Source organism: Canis lupus, chromosome 5 (genome assembly GCF_011100685.1).
Source record: "Canis lupus familiaris isolate Mischka breed German Shepherd chromosome 5, alternate assembly UU_Cfam_GSD_1.0, whole genome shotgun sequence".
Classification (NCBI taxonomy): Eukaryota; Metazoa; Chordata; class Mammalia; order Carnivora; family Canidae; genus Canis; species Canis lupus.
Genome location: NC_049226.1, coordinates 73,519,752 through 73,541,913, shown reverse-complemented (window position 1 = coordinate 73,541,913; position 22,162 = coordinate 73,519,752). Strand labels below are relative to the sequence as shown.

At 40.8% G+C, this 22,162-nt stretch overlaps 1 protein-coding gene across 9 annotated transcripts in view; it reads left to right on the top strand.

The window, feature by feature from the left end:
* The window catches only part of WWOX (WW domain containing oxidoreductase), a 952,562-nt gene that overhangs the window by 268,269 nt on the left and 662,131 nt on the right, over nt 1–22,162 (top strand). For 8 of the 9 annotated variants that reach the window (XM_038538231.1, XM_038538230.1, XM_038538236.1 and 5 more), the window contains 2 exons: nt 6,022–6,207; nt 11,687–11,951. In XM_038538231.1, coding sequence (XP_038394159.1) covers nt 6,022–6,207; nt 11,687–11,951 — 451 coding nt within the window. The remainder of the gene's footprint in view (nt 1–6,021; nt 6,208–11,686; nt 11,952–22,162) is intronic. The other variant, XM_038538238.1, reaches the window with a different exon arrangement.

Here is a 22,162-nt window from a genome sequence, read left to right as displayed (position 1 = left end):
TCCAGTGTTCTACTGTCTGTCCTTCCTTTCAGTTTCTTTTCTCCACTTTCTTTCTTTACCGATTTCCCTTCTTCAATGGTCAAAAAAATCTGATTACCCTGAAGGCAGCAAGAATGAGCCAGTGGAAAAGGAGCTACTGGAAAGGCCAGAAAGAAAGAGGGTATAGTCAACGGGTGGGGTGCTTGAAGAGTTGTACACCTGAAAGCAATATAGTGTGGTATGTCAGTTATACCTGGGGAAAAAAACAAAACAAAACAAAACCCCAAAATGAGGGAGAGTGAGAGGAAAACTTAGAGATCCGCTATCTGAAAACTAGTTAGTGAGAGCCTTTGCACTAGGATTGCCTTCTGTTAAATACTACCATCCGGCACTTTTTCAGTACAAAGTATCACTTAAGGCTACTGTGGCTCCATTAGGGAAATACAAATCAAAGCCACAATGAGATACCACCTCACACCAGTGAGAATGGGGAAAATTAACAAGGCAGGAAACCACAAATGTTGGAGAGGATGTGGAGAAAGGGGAAACCCTCTTACACTGTTGGTGGGAATGTGAACTGGTGCAGCCACTCTGGAAAACTGTGTGGAGGTTCCTCAAAGAGTTAAAAATAGACCTGCCCTACGACCCAGCAATTGCACTGTTGGGGATTTACCCTAAAGATTCAGATGCAATGAAACGCCGGGACACCTGCATCCCGATGTTTCTAGCAGCAATGTCCACAATAGCCAAACTGTGGAAGGAGCCTCGGTGTCCATCGAAAGCTGAATGGATAAAGAAGATGTGGTTTATGTATACAATGGAATATTCCTCAGCCATTAGAAATGACAAATACCCACCATTTGCTTCAACGTGGATGGAACTGGAGGGTATTATGCTGAGTGAAGTAAGTCAATCGGAGAAGGACAAACATTATATGTTCTCATTCATTTGGGGAATATAAATAATAGTGAAAGGGAATATAAGGGAAGGGAGAAGAAATGTGTGGGAAATATCAGAAAGGGAGACAGAACATAAAGACTCCTAACTCTGGGAAACGAACTAGGGGTGGTAGAAGGGGAGGAGGGCGGGGGGTGAGGGTGAGTGGGTGACGGGCACTGAGAGGGGCACTTGACAGGTTGAGCACTGGGTGTTATTCTGTATGTTGGCAAATTGAACACCAATAAAAAATAAATTTATTATTAAAAAAAAAGGCTACTGTGGCTCCAAAGCTTGGTCCATCATTGCTCATGGATGACCAGGAGCACTACCCACTTCTAAATAACAGTATCACCACTCTCCTTACTATTGAGCAGTTGTTCTCTGGCTCAAAGGAATCTGTTCACCCTAGTGGATGGGAGTGCTCATCCCATGAGGGAGTATCATCCACAGGAGGCCCAGAGAAAGCCAGCGTCCCCTTGACAGAGAGGCAGGGGTTCTCATTCCTGGTAGATTAGAACCTCAGAGAAGCAGCACACCTCCTTTCATAGGGATCTTCTGTACATTGAAGACCTCCCCTGTCCTCACTGACCCCTCACAGACCAGAATTCACCAAAAAAGAAAACAAATCAGGCCCAGAGAGTGCTGACTAACAGCATCAGCTTTGGAATGGGAATGATACTATTTTTGTTTCCATTCTATCTTTATAGTTTGAACTTTCCTTTTGATATTCTGTAAATATTCATCATCTCAGAGCCTTTTGAATTGTAATGGCTTTTAGTCAAAACTGAGCAAAATGTGCCATTTGAATAATAAAAACCTCATTAAAGTGAGGCAAAAGAAATTCTTTTCCTTTTGTACAAGCCAATTAAGTGTCTTTACAATTAGAAAAAAAAAGTCTAGCACTTTATAGTTTCATATTCAATAAGCCTGTTTTTAATTAATGAAGGTGACAAGTTTTAGGTACAGGGTACATATTTTGCCTCTGGTGTTGTGCAATTAACATTAATGAAGGGTATTAAAATTTGGTGAAAGAGAAGAGGATTTCCCATGTCCTCTGTGGATTCATGCCTCCAGGCTGAGGTCTTTGGTAGCAAGTTTCTTGATGTGTTTTGCATTTCCTTGAGAAAATGTACAGGCAAGAATAAAGGTAGCTAGAGGAGGCCATGTTGTTATCAATAGGTGTGGTGTCAAAATTCTGAATACCCAGGCGTGTCCTAACCACATGGAAACAATGCAGAAATCAACTTTGAAGAATTTTATTTTCTCCTGTGGATAGAAGGGAAGGGTATAGAGACAAGGAAGAAACAATGATTTAACCTGGCATGTATCTTGCAAAATACTTGGATTTTATTCATCACAACTTTGAGAGATGTGTATGCTTCAGTTGTAAGTTTGTAGGGAGAAAAAACAGGATTATAGATGTTAACCAACTGGCACAAGTCAGTAAGTATCATAACGTGACTGAACTAGAATTTCTCTTAACACTTGATTCTATCCATTTAAGAGAGCTTATCTAAGAAAGAAGGTATTGTGCAGTAGCTTTGAAGTCACCTAATCTTTTCGTCATATTTTATTTTGTTTTGTTCTTACTCCCTTATTCACTTTTTTTGTTGTTTCTGATTCTTATTTGGACCATAGGATGTTTGTTTCTAATTTCTCATTTTCCTGTTTGTAAGATGTTGATAATAATACATATCACCTAAAGTTCTTAGGTATTCGAAGCTATTAATAAGTGCCTAACTCCCATTTAGCACTCAAAGGAACAAAGAAGAAAATAAAGAAAATAAATAAAGGAAGGAAGGGGGGGGGAGGGAGAGAGGGAGGGAGGGAGGAAGGAAGGAAGGAAGGAAGGAAGGAAGGAAGGAAGGAAGGAAGGGAAGAAAAACTCTGAAAAAGGGAACCAAATATTTGAGATGAAACTGAAAGGTGCTCACATATATATTCACTTGACCCATTTTCCCCTTTCTCTCTCAAAGTTTTTTCCAGCAGTCTTGGCTTACTACAAAATATGGGTCATTTTTGTTAGAAATAAGTAGATTCTGTTTTGGCTTGAAAAAGGCTCTGATGAATGTTGTAGGTAGACCAGATGCCTCAAAGCATTTTCTTGTCCACCTCTTCAGAGAGTGACTGGACTGTTGGAGTGCTGTGCGTTGACAACTCTGGGCACCATAAGTGGAAAAAAAGTGATCTCAGTCAAACACAGCTGACCCCAGCCACATTACCACTTTTAGATCTTAGATAGTTGATGGATTGGAGCTATCTCAGAAAATAGAATAAATAAGACAGTTTCTCAGTGAGACTTAGATTGCCTATTGGCGATGAGATTTACATAAATACTTTTTAAAACAGTGAATTAATTTTTTTTCCTCTAGTGATAAATTAATTCATGCTTTCTACCAGCATTTTTTATCAATTCTTAATGAAATTAGTATCATTGAGATCATTAATAATATCATTAATATTATGAATAATTAGTGAACTAATATCAATTCTTTGCAAACTCTAGGAAAAAAATGGAATAAGAAGGAAAACCTCTCTGGATGCCCGGGTGGCTCAGCGATTGAGCATCTGCCTTCAGCCCAGGGCCTGATCCTGGAGACTTGGGATTGAGTTCCATGTTGGGCTTCCTGCATGGAGCCTGCTTCTCCCTCTGCCTATTTCTCTGCCTCTCTCTCTCTGTGTCTCTCATGAATAAATAAATAAAATCTTTAAAAAAAAAAAGGGAAGGAAAACCTCTAAACTCACTGTATAAGGCCAGTATTACTCTGATTTGAAAACCAGATAAAGATATCACAAGAAGATTATAGACTAGTGTCACTTATGAATATAGATGTATAAATCTTCAACAACATATTGGCAAGCCAAATGGAGCACTGTATAAAAAGGATTAGGCACCATGACAAGGTGTGATTTATTCAAGAAGGTTGGTGTAATCTACCATATCAGTAAAATAACGGATAGGTCATTGGTTACAGAAAGAACATTTGAAAAATTCCAACACCCATTTGTAATAAAAACACTCAACAAACTTGGATTAGAAGGGCATTTCCTCCACCTGATAAAGATATCCCATGTTCATGGATCAAGAGACTTAATATTGTTAATGAGACACTATTCTCAAAATTGATCTGCAATTTTTAAAAAAAGATTTTATTTATTCAATTGAGAGAGAGAGCAAGCTGGGGGAGGGGCAGAAGGAGAGGGAGTAGCAGACTACCTGCTGAGCAGGGTGCCTGACCCTGGGCTCCGTCCCAGGACCCTGGGATCATGACCTGAGCTGAAGACAGATGCTTAACTGCCTGGGCACCCAGGTGCTCCTGATCTGTAGTTTTAATGTAAATTTCATCAAAATTGCTATTGGTTTTTTTTTTTTTTTTTTTTGCAGAAATTGAAAGCTGACTCTAAACTTTATGTGTGCATGCAAGGCTCCTGACTAGCCAACCCAAGCTTGAGAAAGAATAGTGTTGTTCTTTCAGTGTCACTTCCCAATTTAAAAGTTTTCTGCAAAGCTTTAGTAGTAAAGACTATAGTACTACTATAATAATGGAATAGAATTGAGAGTCCCAAAATGCACTCTTAAATTTGGTCAGTTGATTTTCATCAAAGGTGCTAGGACTAGTTAATGGGTGGAATCATAGCCTTTCTAACAAACAAAAGTGCAACAATTGGAATACCTGTATGCCAAAGAATGAAGTTAGATCTCTTGCATTCACCTTGCTTCTGTTTTAACTTACAATGGATCATAGATCTAAATGTAGGAGCTAAAACAAACTCTCAGAGGAAAAAATAGAAGTCTATCTCAGTGCTGTTGGGTTAGGCAATGGTTTCTTAGATATGACTCTCAAAGCACAAGTGACAAAAGAAAAAAATACATACAACTTGCATTTCATTAAAATAAAAACTCACAAAGAAGATAATTAAAGGGGTTCCACCCACCCCTATAACAACTAGAATTTACATTTAAAAAATATTTTATTTATTTATTCATGAGAGACAGAGAGAGAGAGAGAAAGAGAGAAAAAGAGACACAGGTAGAGGGAGAAGCAGGTTCCATGCAGGGAGCTTGACGTGGGACTCAATCCTGGGTCTCCAGGATCAGGCCCTGGGCTGAAGGCAGCGCTAAAGCGCCAAGCCACCCGGGCTGCCCTAGAATTTACATTTTTGAGTACACTTCATTAATATTTTGTGTGCATTTGTATACTCATACAAGATTATATATTTTGTTCTATAACATGCATGTTTTACAGTAAAAAAAAATGTATCATTTTAATGACTGCATAGTATTCTATTGCATATATTCAGATTCATTTAATGATTTCCCCAGTTTTATATTTTGTTTATTTTGTAATGTTTTGCTTTTATATCATAATTACAAACACTGTGGATAGCCTTGGATTTTTCCCTTTTTACAATTCTTATTAGTACCTTAGGATGATTTCCCACAAGTGCCATTTGTTTATGAGGATTTAGGATTTTGATTCACATGAAAGATTTATTTTTTAAGATTTTATTATGACACAAATTAAATACATACAAAAGAGAAGAAAATATTATAATAAATCTCCACTTACCCATCCCTGGGCTTGCTTGTTTCTAAAGCGTAGTTGTAATTTGACCTCTGGAGGGAATATATTCAAACAATGTGTCCCTGTCTCTTTAAACAGACTATTTCCCCCTTGATATGTTTACTTTGAACCTGATTCCTGTATTGGTCTTTATACAGCCTATTTTCTCTCTTTTTTTTTTCTTAATCTACTTTAAGGGTTATTTTGATTTTATAGGTGATGAAGATAAGAGTTGGATAAACTGAGATGCATAGATAAAATTAGATTTTAGAATCTGGGTTCCATCCAGGGTGACCAATTTTCCCGGGACGGTCCTGATTTTAGCACTGGAAGTCCTGTATCCTGGGGACCTCCTGGTGCCTGCTGCCCACTCACAGTCTAAGCCATTCCCCAGCAGAATGGCTTTGTGGTGTCACATCCCATTTCCAACTGATGAATCTTGAAGACAGTGAAGAGTTGGTTGTTCCTGTCAGAGCCCAGGTTATCCTTGGTTTTAGGGTGTTTGTGTCTGCACAGCATTGGATGTTTTGTTTTTCAGATCTCTTCATGTGCTTGTGTGCAATGCAGCGGCTTTTGCCCTACCCTGGAGCCTCACAAAAGATGGCCTGGAGACCACCTTCCAGGTGAATCACCTGGGGCACTTCTACCTTGTCCAGCTCCTTCAGGATGTCTTGTGCCGCTCAGCTCCTGCCCGAGTAGTTGTGGTCTCCTCCGAGTCCCATAGGTAGGTGAGAATCTGATGTTTCACATGGCCCCTTTCTTGTGCCATCCAATATCTCTCCAAGGCTCCTGGTTCTGAAAATGCTTTTTCAGTAATGCTGCTCTGGAAAGTGTAGGTATATATTCAACCTGGCTTCTTGAATTGTTCCGAGGTCTCTCTCTTTTTTGAGATTGTGGAGGATTATTTGGGGGTTTTTGTCTACAACAGTGCGGATGGTTTCTACAACTATACTTCAAGCCCCTCATTGATTTTGCTTCGAGATGGAATAATAATTGATTAAATCTGAATGCTTGACCTTTATCGATTTGTCATTCAACAACTTCAACACCTCACCAAGAAGAATGTGCAGTTATTCTAGCAGGAGAAACAATGCAATTAAAGACTGCGAGATGAAATCCAATTGTTTTATAATGAGAAATTAGGGAATTCAATGCAGACATTAGCTGTGTAATTGTAGAAAGGGAAGTACTGTAGTTAGAACATATTAGAAATCTGGCCATGCCTCTTTTGGTTAAAATTTCAATTAAAACATCAGATGGCACTTCTCTTCTATTACCATTAGGAGAATATCCAATTGACTAAAAAGGCATTTGAAAATTTCATCGTATTTTCAGCATATTTGTTTCTGGAGCTGGATAAACAACTATTTGTCTAAAGAGAAGTAGTCAGAGAAGACAAAGGGCTTCCCTGGTGAGGCTAGATTTAATGCATGTTAGGGAGATTTTCCTGGTGTGGTTGGGAGCTTTCACTCTCAGCAAAGTAGCTGGAAAAAAAATAATGTGCAAGGACCTATTTTTTCCCTTCTTCTCCGTCTTAAGTCCTGAAATGTTTTAGTGACCCAGAATGAAGCTTATTTTTTTAATCATGCTTCCATAAAATGTAACCCCTGGGACTTGGAAGAGAGAGACCAGCCAAGGGTTAGCCTGAACCCTTTATCACTCCCAAACACAGGGGCTTATGGTATAAGTGACACATTGCAGATAGATTTACTTTTACCATTTTAAATTTATGATGGCTGAAATGAAAGGGAAATGCCCGTAATAATCCTCCCCCGTGTTAAAAGACACGAAACATCTAGTAATTAGGTGGTAACAAAATCTGGACATCCTTATCTTTGCAAATCACACCAGGTTTGTGAGGGAAAAAAAAAAAATAAGTGGAGTGGCCCTGCTCAGGAGCGAGGGAGGCCACTGTGGGGGCCGGCGCGGGAGAGCGAGCTCCGGAAATAAATCTGCCAGCCCCGATCGTTTGCCAGATGTGGAGGGCACCACGGGATATGTTTAAATGAGTTGGTATTTAATGGGAGATTATGTTGAATTGTCAGCTGCTTGCTTCCCTTTGTAAATCTGTATCTCAAATGGTATTTCATGTGACGTCTTTGTTCTCTTCTTAACTGCCGCATAATTCGAGCCTACCTTGGAGATCTGAATCTTAATTTCATGTAACAGATGAATTGGAAGGAAGAGCCCTGATCTCCTGAATTAGATCCATTTTAGTTTATAGACCAGGACTTCCTGAAATGGTTATCAGGCCCACTCCGGTCTGGTGATTGGCACTGGTTTTTTCTGCTTTCCGGTCGGCCTTTGCACATGTGAAGGGGTATTTTTACAAAATGCTAATTCCCCCACACTGGTGTGTTTTTTACACTTGTGTTATCCTCCTGTGGTGCCCAAGAGACAGTGTGAATACTGGGTGCATAGTCCTGGGAAAGCACTTACTCGCTGCTCAAGGACCCAGAGCCCTAAACCATGTTGTAAAATGGAAGTGTTGATATCTAATTACCTCCATAAACCTTGGCGGAGTCTCTTCGTTGGAGTCAAGACCCCCTGTTAGGGGAAAAATAAAGTCCTATGTTTGCAGAAAATATTATACCAGACTGCCCCCGGGCAAAATATTTATTAGCCTCCCTGTGTCTTCACTGTATTTTACTTACTTATCTGGAGTCTGAGCAAGTGAATGGAGTTTCTACATACCCAAAATACATCATATTAAAATGAGAACTCGCCTTCCTTGCTGTGAAAAATTTTCAGATAACAATTAAAATAGAATGAAAAGAGTGAGCAGAGGGCTGGCTGAACAACTCTGAATGGCTGCAGCTGTGTTGAGTGCCAAGTTGCTACACACAAACACACACACACACACACATAACTTTTGATGCAAATTCAGTCTTATTCTTTGAACATACCAGCTTTTGTCTACATAGAATCCAGACTAATTATTTTTGTTTGGTAATTTAAAAATCCTCAGTTAAAAAAAAAATAAAGGAGCAGTATATATAGAAATACAAGATAGAGGTTCCCACAAACAGCAAATGTTAATGTCCAGAGAGCAAATGTTAACATTTTACTGTATGGGTAGGAGGATAATTCTATTAAGACATTATTGTGTGGTTTTGTCAATTTTTCAACTTGAAAACAGAGTCGGCAGCCTTTGAAGAGTTGTTTTATTGCCTCTTGAGCTGAGAGGTGAATATGGTCGTTTTTCAGGAAGCCTGTCCTGGTTCTGAGGGATCAGAAAGCTTGCCCACCCTTCCCGCTTCCTGGAGGACTGTCAATACAAGCTAATCAGGCCTTCAAAATGAGCCTGCTGTTCAGGAGATCAGCAGGGCAGGAAATCAGGGGTTCACTTACGGAGGGGGGCTGCTTGCCAAGAGTGGGCCTGCCATTTAGTAGCTGTGCTTCTCTGTCCTAAGAACTTCCTTCAACTTGGTTTCATATGGTCATCATAGTGTGTGTGTGTGTGTGTGTGTGTGTGTGTGTGTCTATGTTTTATCTTGTTTCTAGATGAAGGATTAGGAATGATTTCCTTTCCCCCTCTTACCCTCTCTAGTGTTCTGCAGTCATGAGATACTTCTGTGTTGTCCTTAAAAACCAAAACAGGGAATTCATTCTAAACTTTAGAAGTGCCATGTGCAAATATTGATAAAGAACATAGAGGACCTGAAGCTAATGCTAGATTTTCCCATTGGAACAAGGAAACTTGGCCCTTAGTTTGGAATTCTCAACCCATGATCAAAATTTAATTCTCTAATCCTATATTTAGTCCCCACTATGTGTCAGGCATTGTGGTAGGCAATATGCAAGAGGCTTACTGTCTACCTTCCAAGAATTCACAGTCCAGAGTTGCAAGCAGGTAAATAAATGGCTTGCAGTCTGGCATGGTAAGGACAGAGGCACAATGTGCAGGTAAAATGCAAAGATGGCATGACTTGCTTTGTTACTGATGTTCAAGGGGGGTGGTGCGAGGTTATTGAACACTAGGAATATCATGCATGGCCTGGGTCCTGGTGAGTGGGAACCTACTTTCCATGGAAACATGTTTCAGTCTACTTTGCATGGCTCCTTTCAGTCTGTCCCCCATTGCCACCTAAGAAATCATTGTGACAACAAGCAGTTGGGGGAGTTTCCTGGAAGAAATGGCACTCAAATTGGGTTGGGCTAAACAGATATGCCAAAATGGTTTCCAACAACAATGATGGAAGAAGAGTGAAGAATGAGAGAACGATGTTATTTTTATGCCACACTATTTAGATGCTGTCTAGATCCTTGATCCTTCTTTCTACTCATAGGTAGAATTTCCAAGACATGGCCCATACCTTGGATCATTAGGTTCTCAACAGTCTCTTTCTGTAGTACTTGTTACTACGTTGAAATAAAGTTGAAAAACGATATAACTTCACTGCATAAGTGTATTTTAATTCAATATGCTAGCTTAACTGTAATGGGAAGAAAAAATAAATGTGAGACAAAATAGCATGTTTTCTTCCTCGAGCAGGACTACAGGAAAGGTAAGTAATCAGATGTGCATGCCTATGGATAAATCACCTCCATTGGGATACTCACAAATGCAGACTGTTAACAGGTGTGTGGCAGTGCAGACTCAAATACTACCAGCATGGAATCAAGCCTCACCTCCCCCAAAACCCCACGAAATCTGAACATGCATTCATTCTTCATTTGCATGGTTGTTATACTACACTCTTGGAAATGCAGTGGATGTTAAAACTGTGTATATATGTAAAACACAGCCAGGCTCTAGGCTCAGATAATTACAGACAGGCTTTTCATCTGTGTGAATGTCCAGTGGACCAATCTTCACTGAGCAAGACTCTGTCTGCATTGCAGGACATCTACCATCCCCGGCTCCTGCCGGCAATCATTATAACAACCAGAACAAGGCCCCCATAAATTTTCAAATTTCCCGCTAAGTTCTACTGCTTTAGATGATTAAGCTCAGAAGTCTGGGCCCTTCCTGTGGTTTGGGGACTTGGAGACAGGCAGCCAACAATTAGTTTCAAGGTCTTGGTGCTGTATCCATGATAACATTTCTGGCCATCGGCTTTGTTGATGACTTTAGAGCAGCAATGTCATTTAACACCAGAAATTGGATGTCACTGAGTCTTGCAGAAGGGATATTTAATTTCCATTAAAACATGAATTTCATCTATCCCTGTGATGCTTTTCCTTGGTCATAGCTCAACCTGAGCTGCTTATATTAAGGAACAACCAGAGTATTCCACAATTTTCATTTTGCCTTTTGCTTCTATTTCCATAGCAGTTACCCAGAGTACTCTCCTTATGTTTCCTTATTACTTGGTGCAAATGCCCAGACTTAATTTAGTGAAGGAAATGTTTAGGGGTCCTTAACCATCATCATCTAGAAAATCCCTTTTGTTACAATCCTTCTTTTTTCTTTTAGGGCAGTCATTACTTTGTTACCTAAGAAAGGAAGAAAGAAAAAAAAAGAAAGAAAAAGAAAAAATGGAAAGAACCAAACAGCTGGTGTTTAATGACTCCGTCAGACCCAATTATAAAACATCAACTACTTAGTTTGATTTGTGTGTATCCATGCCATGGGTATACTTAAAAACAGTAGACTCTGCCAGAACTCATTTTGGCTTTGTTTACATTTATCTTTTAAACGTATAAGACTATTGATGGCACCTCACCAAGGTTATAACCCCTTTATAATCATTAATTTTTAATCTGGAAAAGAGTCTTGGGGGCAGCAAGTCTCATCTATATTTACTTGGATGCTAAAATGAAAATATACAGGACTCATGCGTTGGCTAAAACAACCCAGGAAAACCCCGTCAAAGGTTAGGAATGTGATATCTTTCTGCTTCCAAAAGCAGCAGCCCTTTATTTAAGATGCTTTTCCATTTAATTTAATTATCCTTGAACTTCCTGTTGAAGGTTTTAAAAAAATCAGTGTTAGAGGCAGGAGGGAGTTCAAGCGTGTTAAGATTGCCCCATTTCTGAGTTTGGGCCTTTATTTACTCTGTCTTTGGACTCAGTTGGTTTATAGTGTTAAATCACTATTGTCAGTTTCTAGGGGAGACTGTTCCTATGTTTGCACAATTGTGTTCTCAGTTGTCTCTGTGTGGTTTCCTCAGATTTCTAATAATAAAAAAAGATGCTATTATCAGAAGTCAGAGATTGGCTGCTTCACATCCTATGTCTTTTTTTTTTTTTTTTTTAAGATTCACAGATATTAATGATTCCTCGGGAAAACTGGACTTCAGCCGCCTTTCTCCATCTAAAAGTGACTATTGGGCCATGCTGGCTTACAACCGGTCCAAGCTCTGCAATATTCTCTTCTCCAACGAGCTCCACCGCCGCCTGTCACCTCGTGGGGTCACATCGAACGCTGTGCATCCTGGAAACATGATGTACTCCTCCATTCATCGCAACTGGTGGGTGTACACGCTGCTGTTTACCTTGGCCCGGCCATTCACCAAGTCCATGGTAAGTAAATGGATTCTGTTGCCGCAGACACCTTCAGTGTGCCATTATGGACATGTGCATTTTCTTCAGCTTCTTGTCTCTTGTAGTGATGGATCTGGTCTTGACGGTCGCATCCTCAGACCTGTCAAAGCCATCAGAAAGGGCTCTCAGATGCACCTTGATTGACTTAGAATGCATTTGTTTCTCTAAAGGCGTCTTGGAGGGCTGGATAGTAGATGTGCTTTGAAGTATTGCATTAAGAATAGCTGGAAGTTTTGATGGAAATGGTTTGCTTTCTTTTGATGCAATTGTTTTATTAGTCTTATGCAGAAAGCATGGTATTTGATAATGGTGTTTCAGGTCAGCAGGTGAAAAACATGGATTTGTGACCACTGAATTATCAGATGTGATTCCTTTGTTTCCACTGAGAATCTTATAGTTGATGTTCTAATCTCACCTGGAGAATCTTTTGTTGGTTGGAAGTGCATTTTATCCTTTACCTCCCAAAGGTGAATCCTTTGGGATGAATCACACTTCTGTGGTTAGATTTGGAAAGGTTCACAAAGGAAGTTTTTACATTTTTAATGGTTGTATAACAGCCATATCTAGAAACTTCTTCCATGAAACATTTTAATAGAAAGTCTTTTAAGTGAACAATGCCTATTTTACACGATATATTCGGTATGGTATTTTTCGAAACCAGAGGGCTCTAAAAACACTGTGAAATAGTGCATTCTAGTACAATTCCAGTTAACTAACTTAATATCTAACCCTCAGAAAGGCCCAAACACATTTTGACCCCTACAAGTATCACAAGGTGAACTCATTATCCTGGGGGAATGATCCTATGCCTCTGATTACAGTTTGTCTCCTCTAGTGGTTGTTCCCACGTACAACGGTAAGGCACTTAACCAGTCCTAGCCTGATTCCTCACAACTAACATTGTGGTATGGTTGATGTGGGGATTGACCATAACGGATATGACATTTATAATAATGAGTATAGAATTTCTGTTGAGACTTTAATCTGACTTACCAGCATGGGATCTACCTACCATATATGACTATGGAGCCCTTGAAAAGTGGCTAATACACTAGGAAACTGAATTTTAAATTTGATTTTACTTTAATTAATTTATATTTATAATTCATTTAGACTTTAAATAGTTGCATGTACCTAATGGTTGCCAGATTGGAAGGCACAGTTAAATAATGTGCTGAGCATGGTGTCTGTGTAGGAGATGTGTAGTATTCCTATTATGGTGGTTGTTATTCTTGTCGTTATAGTACCTTTGGAGAGGATTATTCTCCCAAATGTCATTTTTTTGTGTTGCATATAAGGGTCACAACTAAAGGAGTCTGTAAACTGGGAGTCTGGCGGTGGTATTTGGATGGACCTCTGTCTCTGTCCCCAGAGGCCCAAAGAGAAGGTTATTGACAAAGTAGGAAGGGTGTCCAGATGAAGAGAGCCTGGTCTTCAGCCTGTACTTCTGGTCCTCCAGGAAGCCATAGTAGAATGAACTTTCCATGTCCTTGTCCCCAGGTAACTAAAAAACAGCATCTTTTATCAGCCACACATGCACTTTTTTAGATAAGCATATAGATTATGAAGACTGTGAAATATGTACGTAGGTTTAGACTTGTAGGAAATTTCTAATAATATCTTCATATACTTAGGTATTTGGTGGTATTCCTAGCCATCAGCGTTCTATGATTTGGTTTATAAAACGGTGGAATGGAACCAACTTGTCAAGCTCATAGACAGTCATTTCTAGTTCATAAACATTTTGGACTCTGCATATGTGGGAGAGGCATGAGCATGACCTGGAACCTGGGATGAGTCTATGTCACTGGTGGGACAGACTGGGCTTACTGGGAAAGTCGATCTGGTGTTTTATCCTTCTGTACGTGGCTTGACATTGCTTCCATCATGATAAGATACTTGTCTCATGGACAGAGATGCACTTCTACTTTTTTTTTTTTTTTTTAAATAATGTGTCTACTTGACAGAGAGAGAATACAAGCAGGGGGAGCCCCAGGCAGAGGGAGAGGGAGAAGCAGACTCCCTGCTGATCAGGGATCCTGATGTGAGGCTTGATCCCAGGACCCCAGGATCACAACCAGAGCAAAGGCAGATGCTTAACCGACTGAGCCACCCAGTGCCCTGCACTTCTGCCTTTTTAACACAAATTTATTTTTGGACATAAGCTATATAGTTGCATTCCATTCTCACCCCATGTGAAAGCTGGCTTCCTAAATGCTCATGAAGAAGCTTAGCATGTATACAGTGTCCTCATGACCAGTGGCTGTCTGTGCATCATGGCTCCATCCGTGTTTTACTCCAGAAGTGTCTCCCTTGACATGAGTGTTGTGGAGTACACATCCCATTGCACAAGGTCAAGGAATAAAGCAGCACAGCCCAGCCTTGAGCTTGGAGGCTCTGCTTTTGCTTCTCCACCAGAGCTGGCTCCCTGAAGTATTAAACAACAGTATTCTAATATCAATGTCCCTGTTTTATTTGCTGTGACTTGCTGTGACTACGGTGATTTTAGTTACAGTAATTAGGTCACCCTTCATGGAGTCAGGCTATTTTAAGTGCCTCTTTAAGGAATATTGTTGCAGATCAGTAATTTTACAATTGGATGTTCTTGTGCAACTTTATTAAATGTAATCTGTCTTTTAAATGTTGCCCTTTTACAGTTATACATTTCTAATTGTTGCTGTAAATGCATTATCACTTTGAAATTAATTAATTTTTCCATTTTGGCCGCCTGCAGTATAATAATCACTAATGAGAAATTCACAGGGATTAATCTTAGCACAGCGATCCCTACTGGTAAATCTGTGTCTTTGGCACCTCATCCCCTTGAGGTCTGGAGGTCAGGACAGGTGGATGAGGAGTCTGCGGGGGAAGCGTTTGTCTCCCTTCCCTCTGATTTATGCAAAAATAAAACAATACATACAAATGGGAATAGGATTTCTTAAAAGTAAGCTTTACCCTCAATGTTGTGCTTGAACTCACAATCCTGAGATCAAGAGTTGCATGCTCTACCTACGAAACCAGCCAGCCCGACACCCCAAGAATAAGACTGTCCTTAAATACTGTTTAAAAAATACGCAGAATTCTTTAGCTGCTTTTGAAATATCTTAAGGGAAACTAAAGTTTGGTGGGAGCTTTCCGTTAGTGAAGTCACATCTATCATGTCTTTCTACTTTCTTTTATGCTATTAAAATACTCAAAAAATTACATTTTGCCTATGTATATTTGAATATACATCATAAATATATATAAAGTATCCATACATAGGTATTTCTCCAAGTAACTTAATTCACAAAACCAGATCTGGTGATAGTCGAGATTTTCAAGGGTAATTTTGGGTACTGGTGATTGTTGCTATGTGTGGGGCCTTTAGATTCCTGCCGTACCCCCAGGCATGGTGCGACTTGGTGCATGAGGCTAGACATCGTGATGCTTTATGCCTCGGTGTAGATGCCTTCTTTATTCCTCACAGCGGTTCTGCTGTGTTAGTTCAAATATTAGAACTATTGCCCTCCTTTTGTGCTTAAAAAGCACAGAGATCGTACCCAGTTTGCCCAGGAGAGTGTCATACCTGCCTGCAGACCCTTCAGCGTCTCCTCCCAAGTGCACTTGCTGTGTCAGAGGCACCACAGCGGCCCCCACCGTGTATATCTCTCCTGGTGCGGTTAGGTTTCCTTTTTCAGATGTTTGAAAGTACCTTCATGAACTTAACCCTCAGCCTCCTCCATCCCCCCCCAGCCCCCCCAAACTTTCAGTTCTGGTAAACAACATCTGAGCTAGCATTCCTAGGTCCAAGCCAGCCCTTTGCGGATCGGTATGTAAATTTGAAGCCGAACGCTGTCACGTGGCCTCTTAGGGTGTTTTGTGCGACCAAATATTTATGTTGGCAGGTAACAGTAGAAAGAATATCATGTGTTAGGGTAGCAAGAGCTTAGCAGATGTTTTAGGGAACTGCGTTTTCAAATCATTTTACATTAAAAAACGGCTTGAGTTTGTAGAACTTCTGGAATGATTGAATTATGTTTCCTGCAGCCGTGTAAAGCCAGTCGTTGTGTTGAGTTTTAACAGATGTGCAGCTACTCTGCTAATGGATGGACCTGCAACGCCGGTTCTGTTGCAAAGTTATAAATTATAACTAGAAAAAAAGCACAAGATGTCATTCTTCTAACCTTCGCGAAAGCCAAGCTGAGTAATTCTGCCCTTGAATAACCCGCTGCAGGGTGATTTATAGTTGTATAATTTAAAACATAATGAAGGAGATAATAGATGTTGATTTGTTCTTTAAATTAGTGTTTTAGAAAAATACTTCTCCCCACCGCCACCTTTAAATACCTGCAGCTGACTACACTCTAGATACTATCAAGGACAAAACCCCCGTTCGAGTCTTTACTGGAGCAGAACGCAGGGGCCTTTTTCCTTTTTCTGTGTTGGGAGGAGGAGACACAGTTTTCAGTGTATAAATTTCAGCATATTCTTCACTAATCTAAATATTTTGGGACTCCCGAGTGAGGGTTGAATTCTCTGGCTGCCCTGCTCTTGCCAGTCCAGATATGTGAGAAGACGAGACTTCTAAGACCCCACTGTGGTTGGGTTGCACTTGACCTTTCCTGCAGAACCCCACAGGAGGACCTGGTGGCCATACTTTTCCTGCCTAGGTCACATCCCTGCTACCTTACACGTTCTTCTTACTTTCCAGGATTATCTTTGGCATTGGTTTTATTAGTCACCTCTGATTCTGTCCAGAGCTTTAAAATTAACAGTGTTTGCTCAATTCAGAGTCCAAGGGATATGGCAAACTGAAAAAGAGCAAAGGATCTAGGATCATTAGGCCTGTATTCAAAACTCAACATTTCTACCTTTTTTAGTTATAGAATTTTGAAATGCTTCCGTCTCTGTGAGGCTCATTATTCTATGTCCGTTTTCATGTTTTGGGCTGTGAGTTATTAACATACAGTTAAAAGTGTTTGGAATAATAGAGGTTTGTTTTTCTCATATATCCAGAAACCCAGGTGCTGCCAGGGGTATGTTTGGCTGCTGTAAAGACAGTTCCTTGGTGATTGTCTTAGCTTTTCCCTCATGCTTATAAGGTGGCTGCAGTAGTGCCAACCGTTGATTGCATCCTCTGTGATGAGGTCTAAAGGTAGGATGGGAGGGATGGGACCCGCCTCCTTGCATATTTCCCTTCTTTATCAAGGAAGAGAACATCCTGTCTCAGAACCGTACTCTGTAGCCCACTTTGCTTCAGATCCCACTGGCTGGGATTGAGTCCCTTGTCCATTCCCTAAGTGCAAGGGAGGTTGGGAAAGTGCATTTCTGGCATTTTGTATCTCATGGGTGGGTAGTGTGATCTGGTGGCAAGGGAAAAGGGTGGGGTAGTGGCTTTTGAGCAGACTCTATTGAATAAGCATGCATACAGTTCTCTCATCTGTCAAGTGGGAATGTTGTCTATTTTATGGGGTCATTGTGAAAGCAATTTAGAATTGAATGGAAGGCACCGGGCATTGTCTGGTCCCCTTCCATGAAACCAGCTTCACTGAATTCAAGCTACTTGCAGCCCCATTCTCCTTCCTTCTCCACAATGGTAAGCATATTGTCCTTTAGCCTAAAACCCTTCTTTCCCTCCACTTTTAGTTATTTTTTACACATCCTTCAAGACCCAATCCAAACATTACACACCAAGGAAGCATCAGATCAAAATCTGGACTGGACCCTCCTTTATATGCTCTCCTAAGAGCTGATGCTCCTGGTACCATCTGGCGCGTAATAGCACCCCATAAACACATGTCGAATGAACGAAGGAAGGAATCCCAGAATTTCTCCTCCATGATACTGAACACAGACACAGCTTAGAAAAAATAATGTGTGTGGTTTTTGTATGTAATGCTTTTCTCCCCCTCTTGAAAGTCCTGTATTTGCATTAACGTTACTGTATCCCTGGTCCATAAAGTAAATGCTCAGTAAATATTTGTAAATGAATAAATGAAAGGCGATTAGGTGCTTAATGAATGACAGCCGTTAAGGCATCCCTTATCACTCGTCTGAGGTGGGCAGGGCACTGCAGTTCAGAATGTGCAGATGAGGAAGCGGATGAGGCCCAGGGCCCGGCTGGCATCCCACAGCTAGTACAGAGGAGAACTGGGACCAGAACCCAGGCCCTCTCAGACTCCTGAGCAAATATCTAATAAGGGATCTGCTAGGGGAGTGCATATGGGGGAAAACTGTAAGGAGAGAACCACAAGGCTCAGGGAAGACAGGGCAGGCTCCATCCCATGCTACCTCCGGGGCACATTTCATAACCCGGTTAGTATTCATGTGTCATACTGGGATGTTATACCTACCTCATGGGCTTGTGTTGAGAATTAAAGGAGCTGAGGAATGCATAGCATCTAGAATGGGCTTGATGCTCAACAAACATTAACTGGTATTACTGTTATTACTGACACGTCTTGAGAATTAAAGATCATGAGTATATAGCATGCAGAACATGCTAGGTGCTCAATAAATATTTACTACTGTGGCTGTTTTTGTCATTGCTACTGTCATCATTATGTTTTCAGGCCAGCAAGAGGTTGCTTCTCTTCCCAATGAGTCAATGCCCGTTCTCCCAGTGATGGCTCTGGATCTGTCACTGAAGGTCTCTTGCAACCATTGAGCATAGAGACACCACACACCAGCCCAAGTAACGTGCAGAATAGCAGCTACGACTCAGCGGGTTTCCATGGGGCACAATGCAGGCTCCTGGCTGTCTGTGTTTTTCCCTTGTTTTTTGTTTTTTTTTTAAACTAATATTTTATTTTATTTATTTATTTAGAGGATTTTATTTTTTTGTGTTTGAGAGACAGCACACAGGAGTTGTGGGAAGAGCAGAAGGAGAGAGAGAGAGAGAGAGAGAGAGAGAGAATCTCAAGCAGACTCCGCACTGAGTGCCCAGCCCGACTCGGGGCTGGACCCAACAACCCCAAGATCGTGACCCAAGCCCAAATCAAGAGTTGGATGCCCAACCGACAGAGCCACTCAGGTGCTCCCCGACTGTCTGTTTGAAGCTACCATGTACACCTTAGCTTTAAGGGAAGATCGGCCCTTTCTTGTTAAAGACAAAGGGAAGCGAAATACACGTGGCTCCATGAGGCTGTAGCCTCTCATCGTGGCATTTTCCCTGCCTTGCTTTTCAGCGTTTTAAGTCTGTTTAGGCCTTTGTTCCTGAATGAGCACCCGAGAGGGTAAAAAGTGACTATCTGGCCTTAATATGTGTGACAAATTATTTAATGAACATTTAGCCAAGATTTGAAATCCCCTTAGTTTTATCTCGCCTTCCTTTCTCCTGTGTTCCTGCTGGCGTTTTGGTCATGTGCGGCCTTGTCCCCACTCCCGTGCTAGCTCTTTTATTGCTTTTAAGTCCTTGGTGCCGCTTTTGATCCTATCCTCTCAGTTTCCTTTTCTCCAATTTCATGCTTCTTTCCAGTGGTTTTTGGCAGGAGCGCCGCGTAGGCATTGGAGACCAGCGCGAGGAGACAGATGCCAGGCACTTGCATTGCCACTGCACTGTGTCTTCTGCGGACAGTGATGTTTGCATAAGTCATCAGACACCTTGGTCGTCCCTCACAAGGTGGGCAGTGATGTGTGTGTTTAGCAGTAATAAAGAGGACATGAATCTGGCAACCTGGGTTGTTCAGAAACTGAAACCCACACCTGCCCCTGCCCCTTCTTCTTCTTCTTCTTCTTTTTTTTTTTTTTTAGTAAGATTTTATTTATTTATTCATGAGAGACACAGAGAGAGGCAGAGACACAAGCAGAGGGAGAAGCAGGCTCCCTGCAGGGAACCCGATGTGGGACTCGATCCTGGGAGGATCATGCCCTGGGCCTAAGGGAGGCACTCAACCCACTGAGTCACCCAGGCATCCCAGCCCCCACCCCTTCTTATGACACTAAGAAACAAACATGTTGAAAATGAGTTGAAGTTTTCATGTCATGTGCAAAGTTACTCAGTGCCAGGCTCCAGACCCCTAGTTTACACCTTTATGTCTTGTCTCACTGAATTTAATTTTAGGGTTTGCTGTAGTCAAACCATTGTGTGTCTCTGAGCAAGTCGCTCATCCTCTCTAGGCCTCTGTAAATTGAGTCCGTTGACCAAATCAGTTGTCCCATGGGTTATGGATTTTAGAGAACAGTATGATTTAAAATGAAATAAGAAAGGTATACTAATGTTGATTCATACTTTTAATTCTGAAACCATGAAAAACAAACGCACCACCATCAACTATCACCACTGACTAAGGAAGGGGTATTTTAGACTCGCCAGAGCAGAGGGAAGCTGAATGAAGGGATTCAGGGTTTGAATCAGGTGTATGCTGACCTGGCATAAAGAATTTCTTTTCTTCTCTCAAGCACCTATTTCAGCCTATGCCCTTTTATAAATATGACACCCCATCTACTTACGTTCCAATTTCTGTAGGTCTGGATCCCCGGGCATGGCTTCCCTGGGCCCTCTGCTTCTGGTCAGCTCCCAGGCTGTACTCGCAACACGAGCTGGGCTGTATGCATCTCAAGCAAGGCTCAGCTGGAGAAGGGTCCACTTCTAAGGTCATGTGCTTGTTGGCAGGATTCAGCTCCCCGTGACCTAATGGATTGGGCACTTTGGTTCCTCTCTGGTTCCCCTCACTGCATGGGCCTCCCCAGTGTGGCAGCTTGCTTTATCAGAGTATGGAAGCCAGGGAGGAGATAGCCTACCAGCAGTGTGAAGGGACAGCCCTTTGCCACTTGACCATGGAAGTGACATCTTGCTACTTTTGCCCATTCTGTTTGCTAGTAGTGAGTCACTGGGTGTGACCCACATTCACAGGGGGAGGATGTCACAGTGGCCGGAGACTGGGAGGCAGGGAGCACATTCCAAGTTTAGTTTCGTTGGTTTTTTTTCCATTGCCTTTTGAGAGGCTTATATGGTGGGAGATGTACTCACAGACTTTGATATTTTTTGGCCTCATGCCATCGCGTGTGTTAACCACACGTTGATGTTTTTGCCTTGCTGTTCTCCAGTTTGAGTTCTTTCTGTGTTCCTGTCTTTTTCTCTCTTTCTGGGCTGAGAGCGGTACTAAATGTACCCATTTTTGTTTTCTTATATATTTATGCATTTCTCCCTCATGATGGGAGATAAGATTTAGACCTTTAATAAGAAAGCTTATGAAAAGAATAAAGTAACGTGTGGATTATGTTTCCTAAAGTCAAATATTTATTTTCTTGCTGCTTTAGTAGAGGGGACCATGTTAATCGATGGCCCAAATTTTCTTTCTAAAGAAACACGAATTGCCGAGTTTTGTTTGAGTTTCAAAAATTGGCCAAAGACCCTGGACTTATTTTATATTTATTTATTTATTATTTTAAGCCATAAAGCTAGATAAGGCTCAGCAGTCATTTCCAAACCCATGTAGAATATTATTCTTATTCCAGACTATGTATATAGTCTTCAGGATTTCTTGTTTGGGTTTTGGATTTTTTTTTTTTTTTTTTTAGTAGGAATGTAAGGAGGAAAACAGTTTTATTTTACTGTTTTCAGAAAATATTATAGAGATTGATTTTAAATGTTGAACACATTGATCTTGAATGTGTTCATGTTGTAAAACCTCTCCTTTAAAATGTATAATAAATAAAGTATCTTATTTAGGAATATTCTAATTTCCCCTGTGAAATACCAAGCTTTTTCACTGAGCTGGGGCTTTTGTTTCTCCACATACCACCTTCTATAGAATCTGCACCACTTGAAACATTTCATCTTTGAGTTTTCATATGATGAGGTCTCTTTAATCATTTACATTTCGAAAAAAGAAAGTGAAATATTCTTTAAGAAGCCAAAGTAATCCACGGGAATGTATGGTGTTTGTTCAGCTGGATATCTTATTTATTTGAAGTACTGAGAGAAATCTCTTCTGACTGCTCAAAAAAGGGAAGAATAAACAGTAAGAGTGTCCAAGTAATCTGAGCTAGAAGGTCCCTCCTTTCACAGAAAAGTTATAAAAAGTATATTCGCCAGATCCAAAAAAAATACTGTATATCAACTACTGAGACCTGCATAATGTTTTCTTAGTATTCTCACTCTTTAGAAGAGAAAAAAAAACTGTAAAATCTGGGAACTTAAAAATTATTTTTGATATTTTAATATTCCTCGGCAGGTGAATGCAATAAGTCTGTTTTTCCTCCTG